Source organism: Pelophylax lessonae (genome assembly GCF_965119305.1).
Source record: "Pelophylax lessonae genome assembly, chromosome: 1".
Lineage (NCBI taxonomy): Eukaryota > Metazoa > Chordata > Amphibia > Anura > Ranidae > Pelophylax > Pelophylax lessonae.
Window position 1 is genome coordinate 727,870,805 of NC_138768.1, and position 21,440 is coordinate 727,892,244.

Consider the following 21,440-nt stretch of genomic DNA (forward strand, 5'->3'; position numbering starts at 1 on the left):
GGAACCACGTCTGCCACGTGAGGGGACAGGGGTAGGGCAACAGGGTATGTCCAACCAGGACAACGAGGGGGAATCCGGGGAGGGACTGCAGATGCCACAGCAATCTCCTCAGGAACTGCGAGCATGGTAGGGGCAGTCGCAGGTGTTTCTCGTGAACAGCATCCGCCAATATTCAATAGTCTAGCATAACATCCGGATATCAGAACAAAAGATAACTAGGGTACTCCCTAGTCAAAGAGGCAAGAAATCCAAAGGACCCTGGAATCCAACTGAAGTGTCACGGGGCTCCACGTCCGGGAGAGGCGGCAGCGCGTAGCGCCCCGCCATGGGTATCCAGCCACTGGGCGGCGGCAGTAGGCTTTTCAAAAAATAGGACCTCACCTCTGGCGACCACACGCAGCTTGGAAGGGAACAGCATAGCGTAGGGGATGTTAAGGTCCCGCAGCCTCCTTTTAACATCCACAAACTTCGCTCTCTGTTTTTGGACATCAGCAGAGTAGTCAGGAAACAGTGATATTCTCGAGTTGTCAATCTTTAATTGCCCCTGCATTTCTCTAGCTTTAGCCAGGATGACGTCTCTGTCCTTGTAATTAAGGAGTTTGAAGATAAACGTACGGGGAGGGGCCCCTGGAGGGAGAGGGCGCATAGGGACTCGGTGCGCACGTTCCACCGAGAACATGGCGGTAAAAGCATCTTGCCCAAACGTAGTTGTTAACCATTGTTCGATAAAGCCCACAGGGTTCTTACCCTCAGCTCTTTCTGGAATTCCAATGGCCCTGATGTTATTTCGGCGAAGCCTGTTCTCCAAATCGTCTAACTTGGCTGCATGTTGAGCTGTGAGCAATGCAGTGTGTTTCACCTCCCTTTGCATGGGTGCCATGTCATCCTCCAGGGAGCTCACCCGTCCTTCTACTGCAGACGTGCGCTCCCTGAGCTTTTGCATATCATGGCGCATGAATGAGAGCTCGGCCTTAACCCCCTTCAGTTCAGCAGTTAGAGCCGTGATGGAGGTAGTGCAGGTAGTTACAGCCGCCATAATGTCCCGCAACGTGGGTTCCGCATCAGGAGAAGGGGATGAATGCATTGGGATTTGCTCCAGGCCGGCCGTCTCCCAATCCCTCAGCTGATGCGAGATGTCACCCAGCGGCACTGTGTCATCCGCATCTGAGTGTGAGTCCGGGGAGACCGGCAGCGCCGACCCGCCATCCACAGGAGGATCCCGAGGCATTGACTTGGCGAAAAGCTTTTGTGCAGCCTCCATGTACCTCTCCTTCTGAGAGGCTCGCTGCTGGGAGCCGCCATCTTGGGCCGCCACGGCCAGAGCCGCCTTGCCATCCTTACCCCGCTTGGACATAGTGAAGGAGGTGTCGGGATCGCCCGCTAGATGCGCCCCGATGTGTAGATTACTACAGGGTCTCCCCAGAGGTGAGAAGGATACCGGATCCGGTGCTAGGAAGGATCGTTTACAGGATGAACGGCGGAGCTAGTGTCCCTGGCGTCCGCTCACATCCGCAGCTCGGCCACGCCCCCCCAATAGGAACACTTCTAAAGGGATGCAGGCCCAGCAGCTTTCCCGTTAGTGCCCTGCAGCTGCCACAGCTGTTAGATAATTATAAAACCACTCCCATTAGGCCCACTCAGCACAGAGGCACAGAGGGACAAACACTGATTTCTTCAGAATAACAAAAGGTAGGAATCTGCAACAAAGTTTGTTAAAAATCCTTGTAATGTACATAGATCACCCAGAGGGGAATGTTTTTTTCTCAACAAAAGTGGAGTTACACTTTAGGCCAATTCTTCTAAGCCAAGTCTGGACAGTGAAAGGAGAAACACCACAGTGATGAGCTTATCTCTCTGTCACTCTGCTTTCTCTTCCTATCAGCATGCTTCTTATCAGCAGATTAACTAAGTGGCTTTTTGTACTCTTTCTTCCTCTCACATTCCATCCCTGCTGAACATACATTTCAAGAGGCTGATACCATGTCAAATTCAGGTACATACACTGCTTTCATTAAAAAATACATTTACTTATGTGGTAATGATTAGATAGATGCATTATTTATGTCTTTTATATCTTCCTTTAAACGTCTCTATAAAAAGGATGTTAAGTATTAGGGACCAATATTTTACATGCTTGATGTAAGATACCCAGTTATGCCACATAAAAAATCCCAAAAAGTTTATCTGTAACCAAAATGTAATATTTTTTATGTTTCAGGTAGAGTAGGGAGCAAGTCGTTTTTTGTTTTTCTTTGGATCTCTATGTCTCGTGGAAAAGATTTCACTTTACTTCCTGTTATGGTTGTCTGTGTGGCAGGGAGTGAGTAGAAATGGGGACCGTGGCAGAAATTAAAAAAACTAGCAGTGGTTCTAGGAAATACATTGTGAAAATCAGAGACCTATGAAAACCAGATACTCTTCTTTTCACATACGCTGCTTCTTACTGCATAAGTACATCAAGATGGAGACAACAAGGAAGACTCAACCTGTGACTGTGTCCTGACAAATGTAACCCAAAAGTCATGTTGGGCGTTCTCTTTAAATGTATGCTAGGGCTCATTTGCAACTTTGGAAGAACCCTTTCTTAAAGTGAAGTGGCTCGCCCCGCCATCTCGGCTAAGGGAAACCAGCAGCGAATCCTTGAGGATTCATAGCCGGTTTCCTACTGTGCATATGCAAATCGCACTGCGCTCTGCAAATGAGCTGGCTGCGGGGGGAGAGGGGGGGGGTGGAACCCATGGTGATCGGAGCAGGTACATGTCAAAACCAGGTACCCAATCCCCCAAAAGGTATTAAATGTGGCAGCAGAAGGGAAGAAGAGGCAGACAAGCGAAGCTTCCCCTTTTGAGCGGAGCTCCAATAAAGTACTCAACTAATTTTTATTCAAATACTTGTTGCAAGCTGCAGATACATTTCTTTCACAGTAGCCATCTACATTGTGACCTTGCTTAGTACAGTGCATCCAACATTGGTATTGGAATTATAATGTTTATGCTACTTGGGAATGCATCATATTATTGTTGTTTGCATTATCATTTGGTTCAGTTCCATAAAAAATACCCTGTGTTTCTGTTATGGAAGGCTTTGGATGCCTGTTTACAAGAACAGCTGAGACTAAAGGCCCAAGTGAGGCTTCTTGAGCAGCAAACCAAGTTGCAGCAAATAAAGATTGAGAATCTATTACGAGAAAGGGAGCTGCAGTTTATGGATCGGGGAGATGAGATGTTAGTTATCAACCTCGGAGAAATACGGAGCTATGCGGGTAAGTTCATAATACTTTCCTTTTTTTTTACTCTTTTGGATATTTTCCACTAAGACCATTGCATATATTCAGTAAGGCAAAGAGTAATCTATAAAGTGCAGTAAGCCAAAGCAACCAATGAGAAATTATTTTTTGCTGATTTGACAATATCAACTATAACTAGTTTTGAATGCATGCTAAGGGCAACTGTAGTTTATACAACCCAATTCCAAAAAAGTTGGGACACTGTACAAATTGTGAGTAACAAAGGAATGGACTAATTTACAAATCTCATAAACTTATATTTTATTCACAATATAATATAGATAACATTACAAATGTTGAAAGTGAGACATTTTGAAATGTCACGCTAAATATTGACTCTCTGGATTTCATGAGAGCCACACATTCCGAAAAAGTTGGAACGGGTCGCAATAAGAGGCCGGAAAAGTTAAATGTACATATAAGGAACAGCTTGAGGACCAATTTGATACTTATTATGTCAATTGGCAACATGATTGGGTATAAAAAGAGCCTCTCACAGTGGCAGTGTCTCTCAGAAGTCCAGATGGGCAGAGAATCAGCAATTCCCCTAATTCTGCGGCGCAAAATAGTGGAGCAATATTAGAAAGGAGTTTTTCAGAGAAAAATTGCAAAGAGTTTGAAGTTATCATTATCTACAGTGCATAATATCATCCAAAGGTTCATAGATTCTGGAACAATCTCTGTGCGTAAGGGTCAAGGCCGGAAAACCATACTGGATGCCCGTGATCTTCGGGCCCTTAGACAGCACTTCATCACATACAGGAATGCTACTGTAATGGAAATCACAACATGGGCTCAGGAATACTTCCAGAAAACATTGTCGGTGAACACAATCCACCATGCCATTCACCGTTGCCGGCTAAAACTATATAGGCCAAAAAAGAAGCCATATCTAAACATAATCCAGAAGCGCAGGCATTTTCTCTGGGCTAAGGCTCATTTAAAATGGACTGTGGCAAAGTGGAAAACTGTTCTGTGGTCAGACGAATCAAAATTTGAAGTTCTTTTTGGAAAACTGGGACACCATGTCATATGGAGTAAAGAGGACAGCCCAAGTTGTTATCAGCGCTCAGTTCAAAAGCCTGCATCTCTGATGGTATAGGGTTGCATGAGTGCGTGTGGCATGGGCAGCTTACACATCTGGAAAGGCACCATCAATGCTGAAAGGTATATCCAAGTTCTAGAATAACATATGCTCCCATCCAGACGTTGTCTCTTTCAGGGAAGACCTTGCATTTTCCAACATGACAATGCCAGACCACATACTGCATCAATTACAACATCATGGCTGCGTAGAAGAAGGATCCGGGTACTGAAATGGCCAGCCTGCAGTCCAGATCTTTCACCTATAGAAAACATTTGGCGCATCATAAAGAGGAAGATGCGACAAAGAGGACCTAAGACAGTTGAACAACGAGAAGCCTGTATTAGACAAGAATGGGACAACATTCCTATTTCCAAACTTGAGAAGCTTGTCTCCTCAATCCCCAGATGTTTGCTGACTGTTATAAAAAGAAGAGAGGATGCCACACAGTAGTAAACATGGTCTTGTCCCAACTTTTTTGAGATGTGTTGATGCCATGAAATTTAAAATCAACTTATTTTTCCCTTAAAATTATCAATTTTCTCAGTTTAAACATTTGATATGTCATCTATGTTGTATTCTGAATAAAATATTGAAATTTGAAACTTCCACATCATTGCATTCTGTTTTTTTCACAATTTGTATAGTGTCCCAACTTTTTTGGAATCGGGCTTGTATATCGTGATTGCTTTGTATAATTCTAGACTAATTTACCCTTAAAGTAAATCTGTCATTTTTTTCAATTTGCAGCAAAGTAATAGGTATCCTTTATAGCCCACCTCCTCTGCAAATAATATTTACCTTTCCTGTGCTTCTATGTTGTTTGTCTACTGGAGATAATGGAAATGCCTGGTACTTATAGGTATTAGGGGAGCAGGCCCTTGCAGGTGAGGGTAAGTGAGGGCTGGGGGAAGATCCAGTGTAAGCTCTAAAGCAGAGTAACTTAGAGCATACACAGAGATTTCTAACCTGGCCCCTGGAGGATGAACAGGGAAGAGGGAAAGGGGAGCAGGGAATGTACGTTTTAGTAGCGGAGGGTTATTACAACAACAATCTGATACTTTGCCCTAAATGGTAAAACCATTATAAATAACATTTCTGTTATAGGATAAAATTGTAGATCTATTTCGCTTTTTAAATGCAACCTGCCAACATTTGTTGGCATATTTAAAGCTGGCAGGACTGCTTATGTCTAAATTTTAGACATGCATTAAAGTGGAACTAAACCATCCTTTCTATTACAGCCGAGGAAGCTGCCATCTTATCCTCTGTTTGATCTTCAGTTGTTATTGTGCTGCACATCTGATAAGCTAATACACCTATTTGTTGGGTTGATAGTTTGGTTGAGAGCAGAAGCAACTGTAAAGCCCCGTACACACGCGTCGAAAATTGGCAGGGAATTTTCGGCCAACGTCCGATCTGCCGATTTCCGGCTTGTTAGTATGATGCTTCCGACAACCAACTCCGACTTTTCGGCCGAAAAAAATCTGGTGTGCAGACTATAAAATTTTTGTTGGCCGTCAACACAACGGCCGATTTTCGTGCAGTCAGTACAGATTTTGACAGGGAAAAATCTGATGCGCAAGTCTGGGCATGTTCAGTGAAGAAAAAACACAAAGAAAACAAACCAACACATGACATCACTTCTGAAGTTGAATTTTGTTGGCCGAGAAAATTTGTGTGCAGTCTAGGCACATTCCAACCAACAAAACACAACTTGGACTAAAGTCGGACGATCGGTTGGCCGATAATCGTTGCGTGTGTACGGGGCTTAACAGTTATCATTCACAGCATGCCTTAAATATAACAGTTTTGGGAAACATTTAAATTGATGGGTTTAGCACAGGTTTAAGATCAATAGGGGTTAATAATTGCTGCCATTCTGTGTCAGTGCTCACCCAACCACTGACAACTATGGAGGAGAGGCAGCCATACACACTATGTTTTTAATTCTCTGATATGTGTTTGAGGTGTGAGTTGAGGTAAAATGTGGTAAGTTAGGTATATTCAGAATTCTACTTAAAATGAACGCTATTCCAATGCACATATATGATGCAACAATATCCATGTGCACTATAGCCCACCGCAACATACAAATGTACAGTACACCATCTATGTATTGTGGGGTGCTGCAATAAAAAGTTGAAGGCCTTTGTATGCTGCATTACATTTAATAAAACTTTTACCTGTTAAAAAAAAAAGTTGCAGGTCTGTTTTTTCGTGCATTAAGATACATACTCAGCCCATACAAAATTAATAGGGGGCCTTTACATAGATCTCCTACATGCACAAAACACATGCATTCTTGCAATGTATAGTGTAAATGGTTCCTTAGTGTCCTTTTTAGTTTGCATTGGGTTATATAATTCTACCAGTCTAGATGTAATTAATGCTAGTTGGAATTATCTTTAGTCTTGACCATATGTCCAAAGCAGTTCCCTGCCAAGGAAGAGAAAGAATATTTACTACTCTGGTGGTCTCTTTGTTCAAGTTCTGCAGCCTCCACCAGACTTTTCAGCATTCGACACTTCTGGGGCACTTCTGCCATATGCTGTGCTTCCATCCGCTAACCCCCCCCCCCCCCCACTACAGGTTACATAGGGGGTGAAGTATGGAACAACAGCATTTGGCACAGGTAATTATACTATTTTTTTTCTTTAACAGTAAACTGAACAATTCTGGGGCCAAGTCACTTTAACCAGTAATACAATATTTGTATTGTTTCTGCCATTTCTTTGATAATCCATCAAAATGAAAACATATTCATGCTATAGTAGATCTCTATGAGGCTTTACTTTGCTTTCTATGTATTACTGTTGTTTTTAGTAGATGCTGGAGAGTTAAAGCTAAACTATAGGATAGAGAAAAGTATGGAACGTTTGGAAGTTACGCCACCTGTTCTTGCCTCATCAACCGTTTTAGGGTCATAAACAATCAGCCTTGTTTTCATACCTAAATCCAGTGTCTTGTGTTAATTAACAGCACAGCTTCCTGTAATGTGAACTAGTCATCGCAACCTTCTCTCTCGGCCTAGTGACCAGCCATGCTTTAGACTCTGAACATTCACTACAGGACTCCTAAATAGAGTAGCTCTCTAGCAAATGGGCAATATCCAAGTCAGCAGGAAGTAATGCTAGAACTTTCCTTTCATAATGTATTAGTGTTGTCCAGTGATATTAATGAGAAAAAGCAGCTATTTTTATATGTCTAATCTTTCTATATAGAAGAATCAGAATATGTAACAAACTGCAGACGAATTTGGCAATAATACACCAAAGTTTCACAGGCTTTATAGGTCACTAATTCATCTTCTGTCATTTATTTATTTATTTGCTTTTTGATCAGACTGTGGTGACATTTACAACGATGGACATAAACAGAGTGGCTTTTACAAGATTAAACCATTGCAAAGCAACACATCATTCTATGCGTACTGCGACATGTCTGAGGGAGGGGGCTGGACAGTTTTTCAGAGACGTTTGGATGGAAGCCAAAATTTCTTTCGGTAAATCTTTTTATAAGGTTGAGGCATTTTATAAGTACATCTTTTGTTTGATGCTGAAAAACTCAAAGGTGGGTGGTAACACTGAGGACTCCCAGTTGGACAAGAACAGAGCTAGTATTGATTGCAAGAAGGTCTCAATGATGAAACACCTAAGACACAAATATGAAACCAGAAGCTGACTAGCCCATCTAGCTCTATCTACAACTAGCGCTCAGATTTTCCTGGACCAAAATATTTTTTAATTCTTTTTAGATTTAGTGCCCTGCCCTAGGCTGGTTAAATGTCGTATTTGGTCATGCTGTACCTAGCTGAGCGGCAATTTATTTATTAGGCCTGCCTGCCTCTGGGTGAAGCTTCCAGAACTGGAGTAGGAGGGTCAGCCACTGGGTTTTATCTGACCCAAGCCAATCCCTGGTAGTGGGGACCAGAAGGTGTGGCTGGGAAGAAGATAAATGTTTTGGAATGGTCTGTTCAGTTCTCTCTCTCTTTTGCCTCTGCGAGGCAGCCTGTGGCACTGAAGAGCTGTTGCAGTTAGGCCTCAGCATGTGCTTGCCTGAGGGCCCTGGAGAAAAACTGAACTTAAACAAACTTGCTGGAGGACACTTTCTTAGGAAGCTGGGTTGGAGAAGGGCCCCTTTCACTGATAAGTGTCACAGGGGAGCTAATTGGGGAGCTGACATTATGAGTAGAACCTTTCACCTAGATCCCCAGGTGTTCTTGTGCTTTGAGAAATAAACACTAGAGGTTTTTACAAGAACTGTGACCGCTCTTATAGAGTCCCGGACTAGCTGGCTGTCCCCTCTACCTCCAACAATATTTAAGCCTGCTACTGAAGGGCTTTGCCTGAGAATCTGTCCTCTTATGATTGCTTATGTTTTGGAGTATCCTGCACCCTTATGTACCTGTCTGTGTTCACATACTACAATAAATCTTCAAACAAACACCCCTAAATTGAGCCTTTGTCAGTGTGCTTTGGAACTAGTATCTAAGGCTGGCATCATCTGAGCAGGTAAGCGAGACCTGGTATATTTCTATTGACCCCTTGGGGGTAAGCATTATATAAGTAACTATGAAAAATACTGTATATGAATTTTTCAAGTTCAAGCAGCTAGCAGGTGGAGCTTAAGAGCTACAGTTCTTTATCCCTATGCTGTAAAGAGAGTGTGTTCTATTCTCTTGGCATTCAGCTTTGTTGTAGAATACACATGCTGAATCAGAGAGAGGGCCTAACATCATCCTTGTCTTTAGTTTATATGGCTCTACTGTATATGGAGAATCAATGAGAGAGACCCAGCCTACCAGTGAAAAGCTACTGCAAATCATCTTTTTAGAACGCTCAGAATGCTCTGCAGACAAAGTGTTATGGAAGCACTTTTTATTACTGTATATTGTAGATTTTTTACAAGTAATGAAAAAATGACATATAAGATCAATTTCTAAACTTGCAGTCATTCATAAAACATTGGAAATTTGAGCAAAAAGCATTTTATTTCCCTTTAAGTGGAAACAATCTTTCCTGACCCTGTATTAGCAAGCAGACATTAACTTGGATCAAAATTATATTGTGCGTTAATAAGTATCGTGTCCATTCATCTATCCAGTTGCAAAATAAACATTTAAATCTTGTAGATAATATAAAACTATAATTGCCGATATTATAACTACACATAAACACTTGATTTTCTGTTCCATTAGGAATTGGACTGACTATAAACAAGGATTTGGGGATTTCGCTTCAGCAAAGGGAGAATTCTGGCTAGGAAATGATAACTTGCACTTCTTAACATTGCAAGGTACTTTACATTATCATTAACAGACCTTTTATTCTGTCACCTAGTAATGACTTGAATCCCAGTCTGAATTGAAAGACATAAACCTTTTTTTCACATTTTCACAGATTATGTAACTCTCCTTAGTGTACTACTACTACTAAGGCTAGTGGTGCTGAACTTATGATCCTAAAAATAGTAAAGTTAATGTTTGCTTTCGGAATGAAACAATGTCATTAATATTCCTTAAGAAAGAAATGTAATTTTTTTTTATTGCTAGGGTTAGGAGGTATAAGGATGTTACCTCTTATGTTCTGTCCATTGCTTCACAAGAGTGTGTCTTTGGTGTGGGAAAGGTTTGGGTTCTTGATCAGGTGATACCAATTAGAAAATATGGGGCATCTAAAGGAATGGAAAACAATTATCAGTGTGTCTACTGAATCCAGTTAACTTTCTGAACCATACTTCTGATTAGTAAATGATAACTTTCGGGAAATTCATAAATGAGAGACAAAAGGCAGAGTGCAGAGCGAGAGTACAGCAATTCACTTTATCGGGAATAAAAAAGTATCCACTTACATGTAAAAAAGCAGCATCCAGCTTGGTGAGAGGACACAATCACTGACTCACAGGAAGACACAGATAGACAAGTGTGGATGGAGAGGAGAATCTGGATCAGCACACAGCTCGGTAGGGTAAACACAGCTGGGACTGTTAAATGACAGGCAGCCAGCAGTGCAGTGAGCAGAGAGTAGTGACCCGAGCGCACACGCACAAGGGGAAGACAGAAAAAGTGCTCTGCATGCACACAGGCACAGTCGACCTTGGACAGGTTTTACAGGGTATGCAGGCAATGCATTTTTTTGGCAATGTGCACCTTTCTCAAGCCTTAAAAGGTGGCAGATGGTGTCAGGTAGGGATTAGGAATCAAGCAGAAGTGTAGTCAGTAAACAGGTCAAAGGTCAGTAACAAGTGGTTGCAGAGGGATCAAGCAAAAGCATAGCTGAAGGAAGAAACCAAAGTTCAGTAACAAATGGTTGTGAAGGTACGGACGGCAGCAGGAGTGACAAGAGCAAGATATTGGCTGGAGAGGAGCATAACAATCCGGAAACAAGAAGTAGAGGGACATGGCTTTAATCAGGAAGCTCATGAGAGGAGCAAAGGGTTTAAGGTTCATCAAAAACAAGACACAAACCAAGGTTTTCCAAGGAATCAGGCAGGTAGCTGTCCAGCATCTCAAGTGGCACAGTGAGAAAAAAAACAGCAAGACACCACAGAGGTTCCAGGTTCAGATGCTGACGGTGAGCTTCCTCAACCTCCTTGATGCTTGCTGCTGCACCTGTAAGACAGCACTGTGGCAGGGAGTTTTGGGGGTTGGGAAGATACAGTACTTTTTGATTTTTTTTAAAATGTTTTACCACTGGGGTGCTGCTGTTTTTTTTTTTATATAAAATATATTTTGTTCTATGCTAAACTAGTAGGGGCCGAAATAAGCCCTCTGCTAGTTCACTTTATACATTAAACCACATTTATATTTAGGGAAAAAGTAATAAAATTATAATACAGGTTTAAATATTAGTAGGTAAATAGTAAAATACTGGATTGTGCAGCTGGTATATAATATAGCTTTTATAAAAAATACACCAATTTCTAAAAAAAAAAAAAAAAACTCAGTTAAATAACAGAGGCCATGGAAGATCCCTATCTCTTAGAACTACTGAAGTACAGTTAATATGAATGGGTGGCAAAGTAAAAACCATCTGAAATGATAACTCTAAATTAGCATTAAGATCAAAACTGCTATTTTACACAACACAGTAAATTGCATAAAGCAAACAAAATGTCAGCAAAATGACTAAATGTTGTGATTTTAATAAATATAGTATGCCTCATATATGTGACATTTTAAGTAAAAATATACAGTACATCCCATATATTTGTTTGCACACGAGCTTGCTGTCTGAAATAATTATCTCATTAATGTCACACCCTCCAGTTATAATGCTGTTTAAGAAAAATAAAAGAAATGATTCATACAGATAACAATACCTCATTTTCACATGTATTGTGTGCCTGTCAGAACATGTCCTAACGTTTTTCAGAATGCACTTTCTCAGACTAACAGTGTAACATATTTTTATTGAAATAAACATTTTTATCATGTCATTTTTCCATATCCAGACGACTACACATTAAGAATTGATCTCCAGGATTTTGAAGGACAAAGACGAATTGCTGACTACAAAAGTTTCAGAGTTGGCAATGAAGAGGTAATGGAAGGACTGGGGAAACTACACAATTCAATGTGCAGGGAACTACAATTAAGTGTAACCTGCTCTTTAACTTAAATATTAGATGCCTATCTTATGATATTCTGATTTTATTTGGATTAATTTGTATGATTTACAGTCATGCTTCAGTTTTCTTGAGTAGTTTTAAAAACATATTTTAAAAAAACAACACTAACCACATTTAATGTCAATCAGTTTTATAATCTGCACTAGATATTTTACTACAACTTCCTTCCTTGTTTTCAGAGCAGTTACCAGATTAGTTGTGGAGAGTATTCAGGTACAGCTGGAGACTCTCTCACTGGAGGATTTCACCCAGAAGTGCAATGGTGGGCAAACCATAATGGGATGAAATTCAGCACTTGGGATCGAGACAATGACAACTATGAGGAGAACTGTGCTGATCAGGATAAAGGTGGATGGTGGTATAACAGGTAACATTTGTATAAGAAAGAGGAGCTAAGTTCCCTGTATTGTTCCTTTACAAATACAGTATTTCCCACATTTGAATTTAGCACTATTATGGCCTTTCCATGTCTAGTTACCATCTGTAGACCCGCCATTCCCAGTTTTGGGTAACTTCTTAGCGTTCGTATAGTTTATCTTTTGAGTTGTACATGATAACCCAGTAACTTGACTGCTGTGATATTGGAGCCCGAGATCATTAGCCAAGCACGTTGGTAAAAGCAAACAGTCCTTTTATTAAAAAAAAAAACAGGCAAACAGAAAATAGCTTTTTCCTTAGCAAGGAAAAGCAAGCAAAAATAAAGAGTCGGCTTACTGCTAATCGCACTCGTCTTTTACAGGGTATGTGCAAGCTCCTGTCTGCCTCAGGGGTCCCAAAAAGGAGGTTACCACAGTTTAGCAACCGTGTCTCATCCACAAGCTAGCCCACATTGCTCACACAACTGTATTCTGCGTTTTCCCTCACAGACAGGCGCCGACTGTTTCGTCTTCATTTTTTGGACATTGATGAACACAGGTTAATTCACAACGAAATTCTCTGTAATAAGGGCTGGAGGTTCTCTCCCACCCGGAAATCTCTCCAAACCTCAGAATTCAGGGTCCTAAAATGAGGACTTATCAATCCAGAGAGTACTGAAAATGAGTCCTCTCCTTTCCATCTGGACCACTCTGGACCCCCTTACCCTTCATGGGTGGGAACTCCTGAGTACAAATAATGTCTCTTCAGTTCCCCCTTAAAGGGCCCACAATCTAAATAGTGGTGAAATATATCTGGCATCCAGGACCTATCCCTAGCACCTTGTACACTGCACAGACTCTCCCACCTGCCCTTCTCTTTGTCATGTAGATATCTTACAGCTACCTAGAAGTGTGTATATCTTGAGGGGGGAACTAAAGATGATTTATCTCTAGTGTGGTTTCTTGTAGCTGCTTTGAATGTTCCCATCTACGCCTCCCACATTATTTCGAACTTGTTAGGACAACCCCTTTTTTGATATGTCAATTTCTTCAATCAGAGTGTAGCATTGACCAACCTGATCCACTGGGCAACTGTAAGAGAAGTAGCTGAGAGCCACCTCGCAGCTACCAGCTTCCTTGCTAAATATAATAATCTTCTTACGGATATAGCTGTAAATCGGTTGTCCTCAGGCATCTCCAGCCAGCCCAAGATGTATATTAAGGGATTTAAATCAATAGTATTAAATGTCAGGTTAATTAAATCAACAATTTCATGCAAATATCTGAATAATTGAGGGCAACGTCAGAACATGTGATTTAACTTTCCAGTGTCCCTCAAGCATCTAGGAAATAGAGGAGAGTATTAATTTAACCATTCAGGGGTGCCTAGATTTAGAGAGGGAGAATAAAGTGATCATTTGTAAGATAGATTTCCAGTAATCCCCAGAAATCATGCCCACATCCTGCTCCCATTTAGATTTGCCAGATAAAGGATTTTCGTGGAAAACAGAGTTAAGTAAACTCATGTACGCATAGGAAACGTTACCCCTCTTACAATTAGCCTTGAGTATGGTGTTGAGTGGGGTTAAACTGTGTTGGGCATGTAGTGCGTGTCTCAGCTGGAGATGCTGGTAAAGATAGGTGTGAGGGAAAATAAATTTTGCCCTGCAACGGCATTGTTCCTAAACAGCTGGGAAACTAGCGTAATACCTCTCCACTTCCGTTGTACAAAGGTGCCCAGTTTGTCAATTTCTGGCAAAGTAATGTTATCCCCTAATGGAGTGTATTCTAAGTATCCCTTATATCACGAGGTAGACTTAGTAGTGTCCCAAAATCTTTGTAAAATCAGCATAGTGGACAAAAGAGATGGGCTGAATACCCCCCTGTTCTGTTCGGACCAGAACTCCTGCCTAGAGAAAAAGTCTTATTTGAAGACTTTTATGCAAGTTATTGGCCATAAAAGGGGGTCTGGGTACTGCCCTGGGGGACATGTATCAATGCAAAACATCTTTTAAAAAAATATAATTTTTACAGGAACAGTGACACGTCTGTACCATGTATAGAACCTGCTGTAGCAAAACTGACATTTCTAAAGAAAAAAAAAAATGAAGTCAAATAACATTTAAATTGCCTGCAATGTAATACCATTGCTGGCAATAAATAAATGTAAAAAAAAAATGCATGGGGGTCCCCCCCATCCATACCGAGCCCTTATCCAAGTATGCAGCCTGGCAGGTCAGGAAAGCTGCTTGAATGCCCCCCCAACCATATCAGGCCACATGCTCTGAACATGGGGGGGGGGTGCTTTGGGGCAGGTGGGGCTCTGCCCCCCAACCCGAAAGTACCCCAAAGCATCCCCACAACCCTGGGCTGCTGTTTGTGGGTGTCTGCAGGCAAGGGACTTATCGGAATCTGGAAGCCCACAACTGGAGGACAGGAGGGCCCACAGATCCTGCCCCCCCCCATGTGAATGAGTATGGGGTACACAGTACCCCTACACATTCACCAAAAAATTGTAAAAAGGAAATAAAAACAGGGGGCAGTTTTTAACATTTCCTTTATTTCAAATAAAAAAAGTGTACCCCATTGTAAATCCATTGTCAATCACGACAACCCTGCCGACGCGAGACCCGAAAAAGTAAAACAAAAAAAAAACCACTCAGCTGTCAACTAAGGCAAACCACTGAATGCCTAGTTGGCAATTTGACAGTTCTTATACTGTATAGGTAAGGGCGGGGCCACCTGGCGACACCGCCCCCTTGTAATGTCACCAATCCAGCATGCACCAGTTGCTGACGTCACAATGGGGGCGGTGCTCCCGGGTAAGAAATTGTCAAAAACTGCCTCCTGTGTTTTTTTAACACTTTTTACACTTTTTTGGTGAATGGGTAGGGGTACTATGTACAACATATTCCTTCACATGGGGGGCGGGATCTGGGGGCTCCTTTTTAAAGCGTGCTTCTAGATTCCCCCTGCCTGCAGATCCCCACAACCACAGTCCAGGCTTGTGTGAATGAGGGCCTTGTCCCCTGCTCCAAAGCACCCACTCCCCCCATGCTGAGGGCATGTGGCCTGGTATGGTTCAGGAAGAAGTTGCATTCGCTCTTCCCCCCTCCAGCCTGCCCGGCATGCTCAGATAAGGGTCTGGTATGGATTTGGGGGGGGGGGGGGCCACATGCCATTTTTTTTTTTATATTGCCGGCAATGTTTTTTTTTTTTTATTCAGCTGTTAGCGGGGAAGCCCATTGACAGCTGATGATTCTTCTTCAGCTATAGACTCAGCTTCCTGGCACCCACTCCTTAACCAGCTATTTACTGTGCCCTGATTGGGCAATGCTTTGCCCAGTCAGGGCTTAGAATGCAGTGCACAGTGCATTGCAGGGCTGTCAGCGGGGCGAACACCCACTGAACGCCCTGCAAATGTGGTTGTTCACCGAACCATTCGCCCCAACTCTAGTGGACAGAGATTTTAATTTGCACAGAAATTCTGCTTTTAAATGGGATTGAGCTCAGAATCTGTTCCATCAAAAGGAGGGTGGGGTCCAAAACTAGGACACTGATGAGGCCTGTAAACATTTGCAGTTGTGCCACCAGATAATAAAAATGTAAATGAGGCAGTGCCAAGCCTCCCTCCTTCAGAGGCCTCTCCACTGTTTCCAACTTAATCCTGGAGTGACCCTGTTTCTAGACCAGCTCGTGGATCAATGCATCTAGAATATGAAAATGTATGAGTTTTGAATCCAGAGAGGTGCATTTTGCAAGATATAAAGAATCTGTGGCAGTCAGATCATTTTCACTAAGTTAGCACTGCCCATCTCAGAAAAAGGAGGCGACACCAGCACTTGGATTTAAAGTGGAGCTTTGAGATTGAGGGATGTAGGTTTAAGTGAAGGTACCCTGTCAAGCTAGAGGAGATGTGAACACCAAGGTATTCAAATGTGTCTACTGAAAGAGGCACTTCTATGTCAAGTAGATTTATGAGGCATGAGGGTTGATTTGGCCCAGTTTATTTCCAGGCCTAAGAATAGCCCAAATGTTTGGATCAGGGTGATGAGATTAACTAAGGAAAAACTGGTATCCTGAAGAAAAAATAGGGTGTTGTCAGCATACAGTACTATCTTTTCCTCTAATGAGGCATGTCTAAAACATTTTATGGCATGCACATTGCCAATGGCACCATAGGGAGAGCAAAAAGGAGGGCAGATAAATGACACCCCTGCCTGGTGCCTCTGGAGAAATACAAAAAGGGGGAGAATTGACCATTGACTCTGACTTTTGCCACTGGTTGGGCATAGAAAAGTTGTACCCAAGCTATACATTTAGGGCCTATGCCAAAGCATTTAGGGTTTCCCATAAATAAGGCCATTTAATATTGTTAAAGGCCTAGGCTGTATCTAGAGATAGTATTGCCCTAGAGCCTGATTCCTCTGATTGATGTTGTATATTAAAAAACACTCTCCATGTATTAGTGGAGGTAGATGTAGCAGGTATGAAACCACATTGGTCTTCATGCACTTACTTAGTCATATGTTTTAACAATTAGTAAGGCAAAACCTTTGCCAGTAGTTTTGTATCAGTATTGGATAATAAAATGGGTCTTTATGTGTCCGGTAGGGAAGTATCCTTGTCTGATTTCATTATCAATATAATGTTGGCTTGGTACACGGAGGGATGATGTAAATCATCATCAAAAGCTCTAAAAACTATATCTAAAAGGGATGGAAGGAGAGCATCAGAATATTTCCTATAATTTTTTTAATTGCCCTCCCTTTGGAAGATTCCTCTAACTTGGGACTGGAAGTGAAGGGAACTGCCCCCCAGTGATACACCAACAGCACAAATCTGTACATACACTTTAACATGTTAGCTTTTCTCACAACATAATCCAACACAGGAGATATGCGCAAACATGTTCTTTTTGAAATGATTGCACTCTGAATTACATCTGCTTTACAAAATGCTGGGTGACACAGCCAGTGTAAATATGCCCTTAGGGCTGGTTCACACCAGAATCAAAAGGTGCCATGTGAGTTTCTGTGCGATTCCTGTGTGTTCCCCTGCAGTGCGATTTTCATCTAATTCAAATCTCACCAGATCTCACAAGAAGTAGTGCATGCACTACTTTTGAAAAATGCACCGCACCAAATTGCATGGTACTGTGCGCCTTTCCAACACTGTGTTCTGGTGTGAACCAACCCTTAATGATCACTATAACAGCTTGTAAGAATTATAATTTAGAAACAGTAGGGAATTAACAAATACTGGAGCATGCCAAAAGTTTTCAATATGCCTTTTAAAATAAGTTAATAAAATTGATGCATTCCAATTTGCTAATTTGTCACATGGTTGTGGTGTTGCCCCAGATTTGAGTGAGCTCACTCTGTAATGCCCATACACATTTCCTCTCCTTGCTGCAGTGCTGATTGTCAATATCCACTCATCCTTATTATCCTATCTACACCATTCTGGGAATGTTGTATATTTTAATACTGTTTTTAAATTAGAGCAATGGTGCAAGTGTTTAATTTGGCATATGTGACTTTACATTATAGAAACTGTTGTATAGTCCTTTAAACATGATTTGGTGCAGATGGTGCAACACCACATAGAACTTATGACATTGTTAAATTGGCAGGTGGAAAATGCGACAATATTTATAACACAAAACTGATGTATTAAACAATGCAACAGTTTCATTACATTGTAATTAGTTGCAACTTTTACATGCAGATTGTGGGTAATCCCTACGATATTGTGATGCTCAGCCCAATTCCTAAGGCAGCAACTATAGCCAGTCAGTGTTTCTGATTCTGTTTCTGACTTTAACAGCCCCTGTTCCCTTAAGGCAAGCAGGCCTACTGGTACTTGGTTGCTCCCAGGTCTTTAAACATAATGCTATTGTCAGGGTACCGGGAAACCAGACTACAGGGGGATGCAGGTAAAATAAAGCAGTTTATTGGAGCAAACAACAATAAATGCACAGCAAGAGTGAGGAAGTAAGAGCAGGAACAAGCCGGGGTCAAGTACAGAAGCAGGTAGTCAGTCAAAGCCAGGGTGGAGTCCAGAAGCAGGCAGGCTGCTGATGCCGGGTAGTCTGCTGATGTTGGGTCGAGAGGCAGGAGAGTCGTCAGCCAAGTCAAGTCATACACGGAGGAGCAAGGAGAATAGAAGGCTGCTAGCAGAGATGCCCCTTGGAGCACAAACGCAAGGGCAAGGATTGCAACCCATCAGGTGATAGACATTGTCAGGTGTCCAGCATCATCACTGTGCGACACCCATACAGCAGGCAAGTGATGATGCAATCAGAGTTTATAAGAGGCAGCAGTCTGCACATGTCCAAGATGGCTGGCAACAGAAGTGCAAGGTAAGACCTTGACAACTATAGCTCCTGGCAAGACGGCACCAGGACCAAATGAAATTAGTAAGAAATGGTATCTGTAGTCCTGAGGCTGATAATGTGAGAGAAATCTGTGAACTGTCCAAGGTCAGAGCAGGCAGCAAGCAAGCGCAATCCTGTAAACAGTTCCAAGTTCAATTCAGGCAGCAATCAGCAATCCAAAAGAGTGGTACAAGATCAGCAAGGAGGAGTCGGCCAACAGGTAGCACAGGCGGCAGGGCACAACTGGTAGGGAGCTAAGTAGCAGACCTGGGCATGTGTTGCTTTAACCACTTCCTGCCCAGCCTATAGTCAATTGACAGGCGAGCAGATGCTTTCCCATCCTGACTGGACATCATATAACGTGCTGTCAGAAAGCACAGATCGCGTGCCGCGGGGCTGCGCAGTGGCACAATCTGTTACTGGCTGTATCAACAGAGGATCAGAGTACCGGCTTTCTGCATGTGACCACCGTGACCAATCACAGCAGGTCACTTGACAGTTGTACATATAGGATGACTTCATGCCATCCATTTTGTACAATTGTGTTACTAGCTGTGATTGGTAAATTTGATAAGATGGTACAGACAGGGCTAATCACAGCCCATCTGTACCATGTGATTAGCTTTGAGCAACAGCTAATCACAACAAAACAAACTGAATTTCATTTCATTTCATTCAGTAAAATGCTTGCTTATAGCAATGTATAAGCAAACATAATGTGTAAAAAAAGAAAAAATCCTGAGCAATTCTCCAGAGTAGTACAATGTTACTATTATGGTAACATATTGCTCTGGTCACAGTGTGTTTAAAAAACAAAATTGTAAAAAAAATAAAAATGTGATAAACAAAAATGTAACATTTTTATAAAAAAAACATTTTCGTACTGTTACCAGTCAGTGTCCCCGATCACAGCCACACCAGCTATATGATGACACTGTACTGCACCAGTGACAATATGTAAAAAAAAAAAAAAAAAAAAAAAAATGGAAAAACATTTTTTTTTAAATGTCTTTATTTTCCAAAAAGTGTTTAAAAAAAATGACTACTTAAAAAAAACCTGCCTTCCCTTTTATTAAATACCTTGGACTGGTACTTTCCAAAAATGGGTCATTTTGGGGGTATTTGTACTGTCCTGGCATTTTAGGGCCTCAAGAAATGAGATACTCCATCAGCACATCAGAACTACTCAATTTTCATATATATACCATAGTCTGTATAACTTTCCTACAGACTAAATAACATACACTGATTTTGGTTATTTTCACCAAAGAGATGTAACGGAGTACATTCTAGGCTAAATCCATTAAGAACAATTATTTATTTGCAACATATTATAACAGATGAAGAAAAACGAGTTTCTACCAAAAGAAAGCTCTAGTTGTGTGAATAAAATGATAAAAAATTAGTTTGTGAGTTTGTGTACAGTGTTGCATGACTGCGCAATTGTCATTTAAAGTGCGACAAGCTGAAAATTGGCCTGGGCAGAAAGGGGGAGGGGGGGCTAAAGGTGCCTGGTATTGAAGTGGCTAATAAACCAACAGGAATACTCAGCTAACCTGGGGCAGGAATCAGAATCAACTCCTAATGTACACCTCATTAACTAATTTATTTTTTCTTATTCCTTGTGCTTGGCTAATGTTTCAATTAGGTATTCATTTATTTATTTTAATTTGCATCCCTTTGTTTTTTCTTTTTTTTTTTTTGTGTGTGATTATATAAATACAAGAAATGTAAATACAAAAGATGATGAATGCTTTTTCCATGTTTTCTACCGTAAAGATCATTTTTAGTGTAGCAACAAAAGGGCAAATGTGTTTTTTGTATTTACGGTTACTGTAATTTTTTGAAACCATATCTACATAAATGCAATACTTTTGCTTATTAATATTGCATAATTATTAAAACAAATATATTTTAAAGCCCTTTTGTTTGTGAACATTTTATAGTGCACCACGAGAGGCATAACACAATCTTACTAAAAAAATTATGTATTTACCAACATATAAATGTCTATGTAAAATGTTTTTCATATTTCCACCAGGTGTCACTCTGCTAATCTGAATGGTGTCTACTACAAAGGACCCTACACATCTAAAACAGATGATGGGATTGTTTGGTACACATGGCATGGATGGTGGTATTCCTTAAAATTTGTTGCCATGAAGATTAGGTCTGCAAACTTTGAACCAAATGTTGTCTGAGTTTTTTTTTTTTTTTAACCCTAATCTTTCCAGAGATGTATTGAGTAACTGATTAATAATACAATTGTGACGATACTCTACATTATACTGTATGAAGCATATGGTTATTCCTAGAGATCTTTAGCTTCATCTGTTAAAAAAAACTGAAATGAGGAATTATGTATCACCCAACAGCTTCTCTCCTTTCCTATAATCCCTCTTGATGTAAATATAGACTAGGCAGCACAACTGTGGGTCATTCAACTGTATGTGCCCTTTAGGTCTATATATCATATTATATACAGTATAGATATACTGGGGGAGATTTACTACAACTGGTGCACAAAGAATCTGGTGCAGCTTTGACAATAAAACCTAGAAGCTAATTTGTTACTATACACAGCTCCAGCAAATACTACGTGCACCAGTTTTAGCAAATGGTCTCCACTGTATATACAGTATATAACAAAAAATATATATACTGTGTGTATTATGGCATATAGACCACATGGACATATGTATA

At 41.1% G+C, this 21,440-nt stretch overlaps 1 protein-coding gene across 1 annotated transcript in view; it reads left to right on the forward strand.

The window, feature by feature from the left end:
* The window catches only part of FGL1 (fibrinogen like 1), a 59,010-nt gene extending 37,941 nt beyond the window's left edge, over window positions 1-21,069 (forward strand). The window contains exons 3-8 of the mRNA XM_082265034.1: window positions 3,082-3,262; window positions 7,716-7,875; window positions 9,571-9,668; window positions 11,826-11,914; window positions 12,182-12,369; window positions 20,779-21,069. Of these exons, the coding sequence (XP_082121160.1) occupies window positions 3,082-3,262; window positions 7,716-7,875; window positions 9,571-9,668; window positions 11,826-11,914; window positions 12,182-12,369; window positions 20,779-20,938 (876 nt within the window). The 3' untranslated portion in view covers window positions 20,939-21,069. The remainder of the gene's footprint in view (window positions 1-3,081; window positions 3,263-7,715; window positions 7,876-9,570; window positions 9,669-11,825; window positions 11,915-12,181; window positions 12,370-20,778) is intronic.
* The last annotated feature ends 371 nt before the right edge of the window (window positions 21,070-21,440 follow it).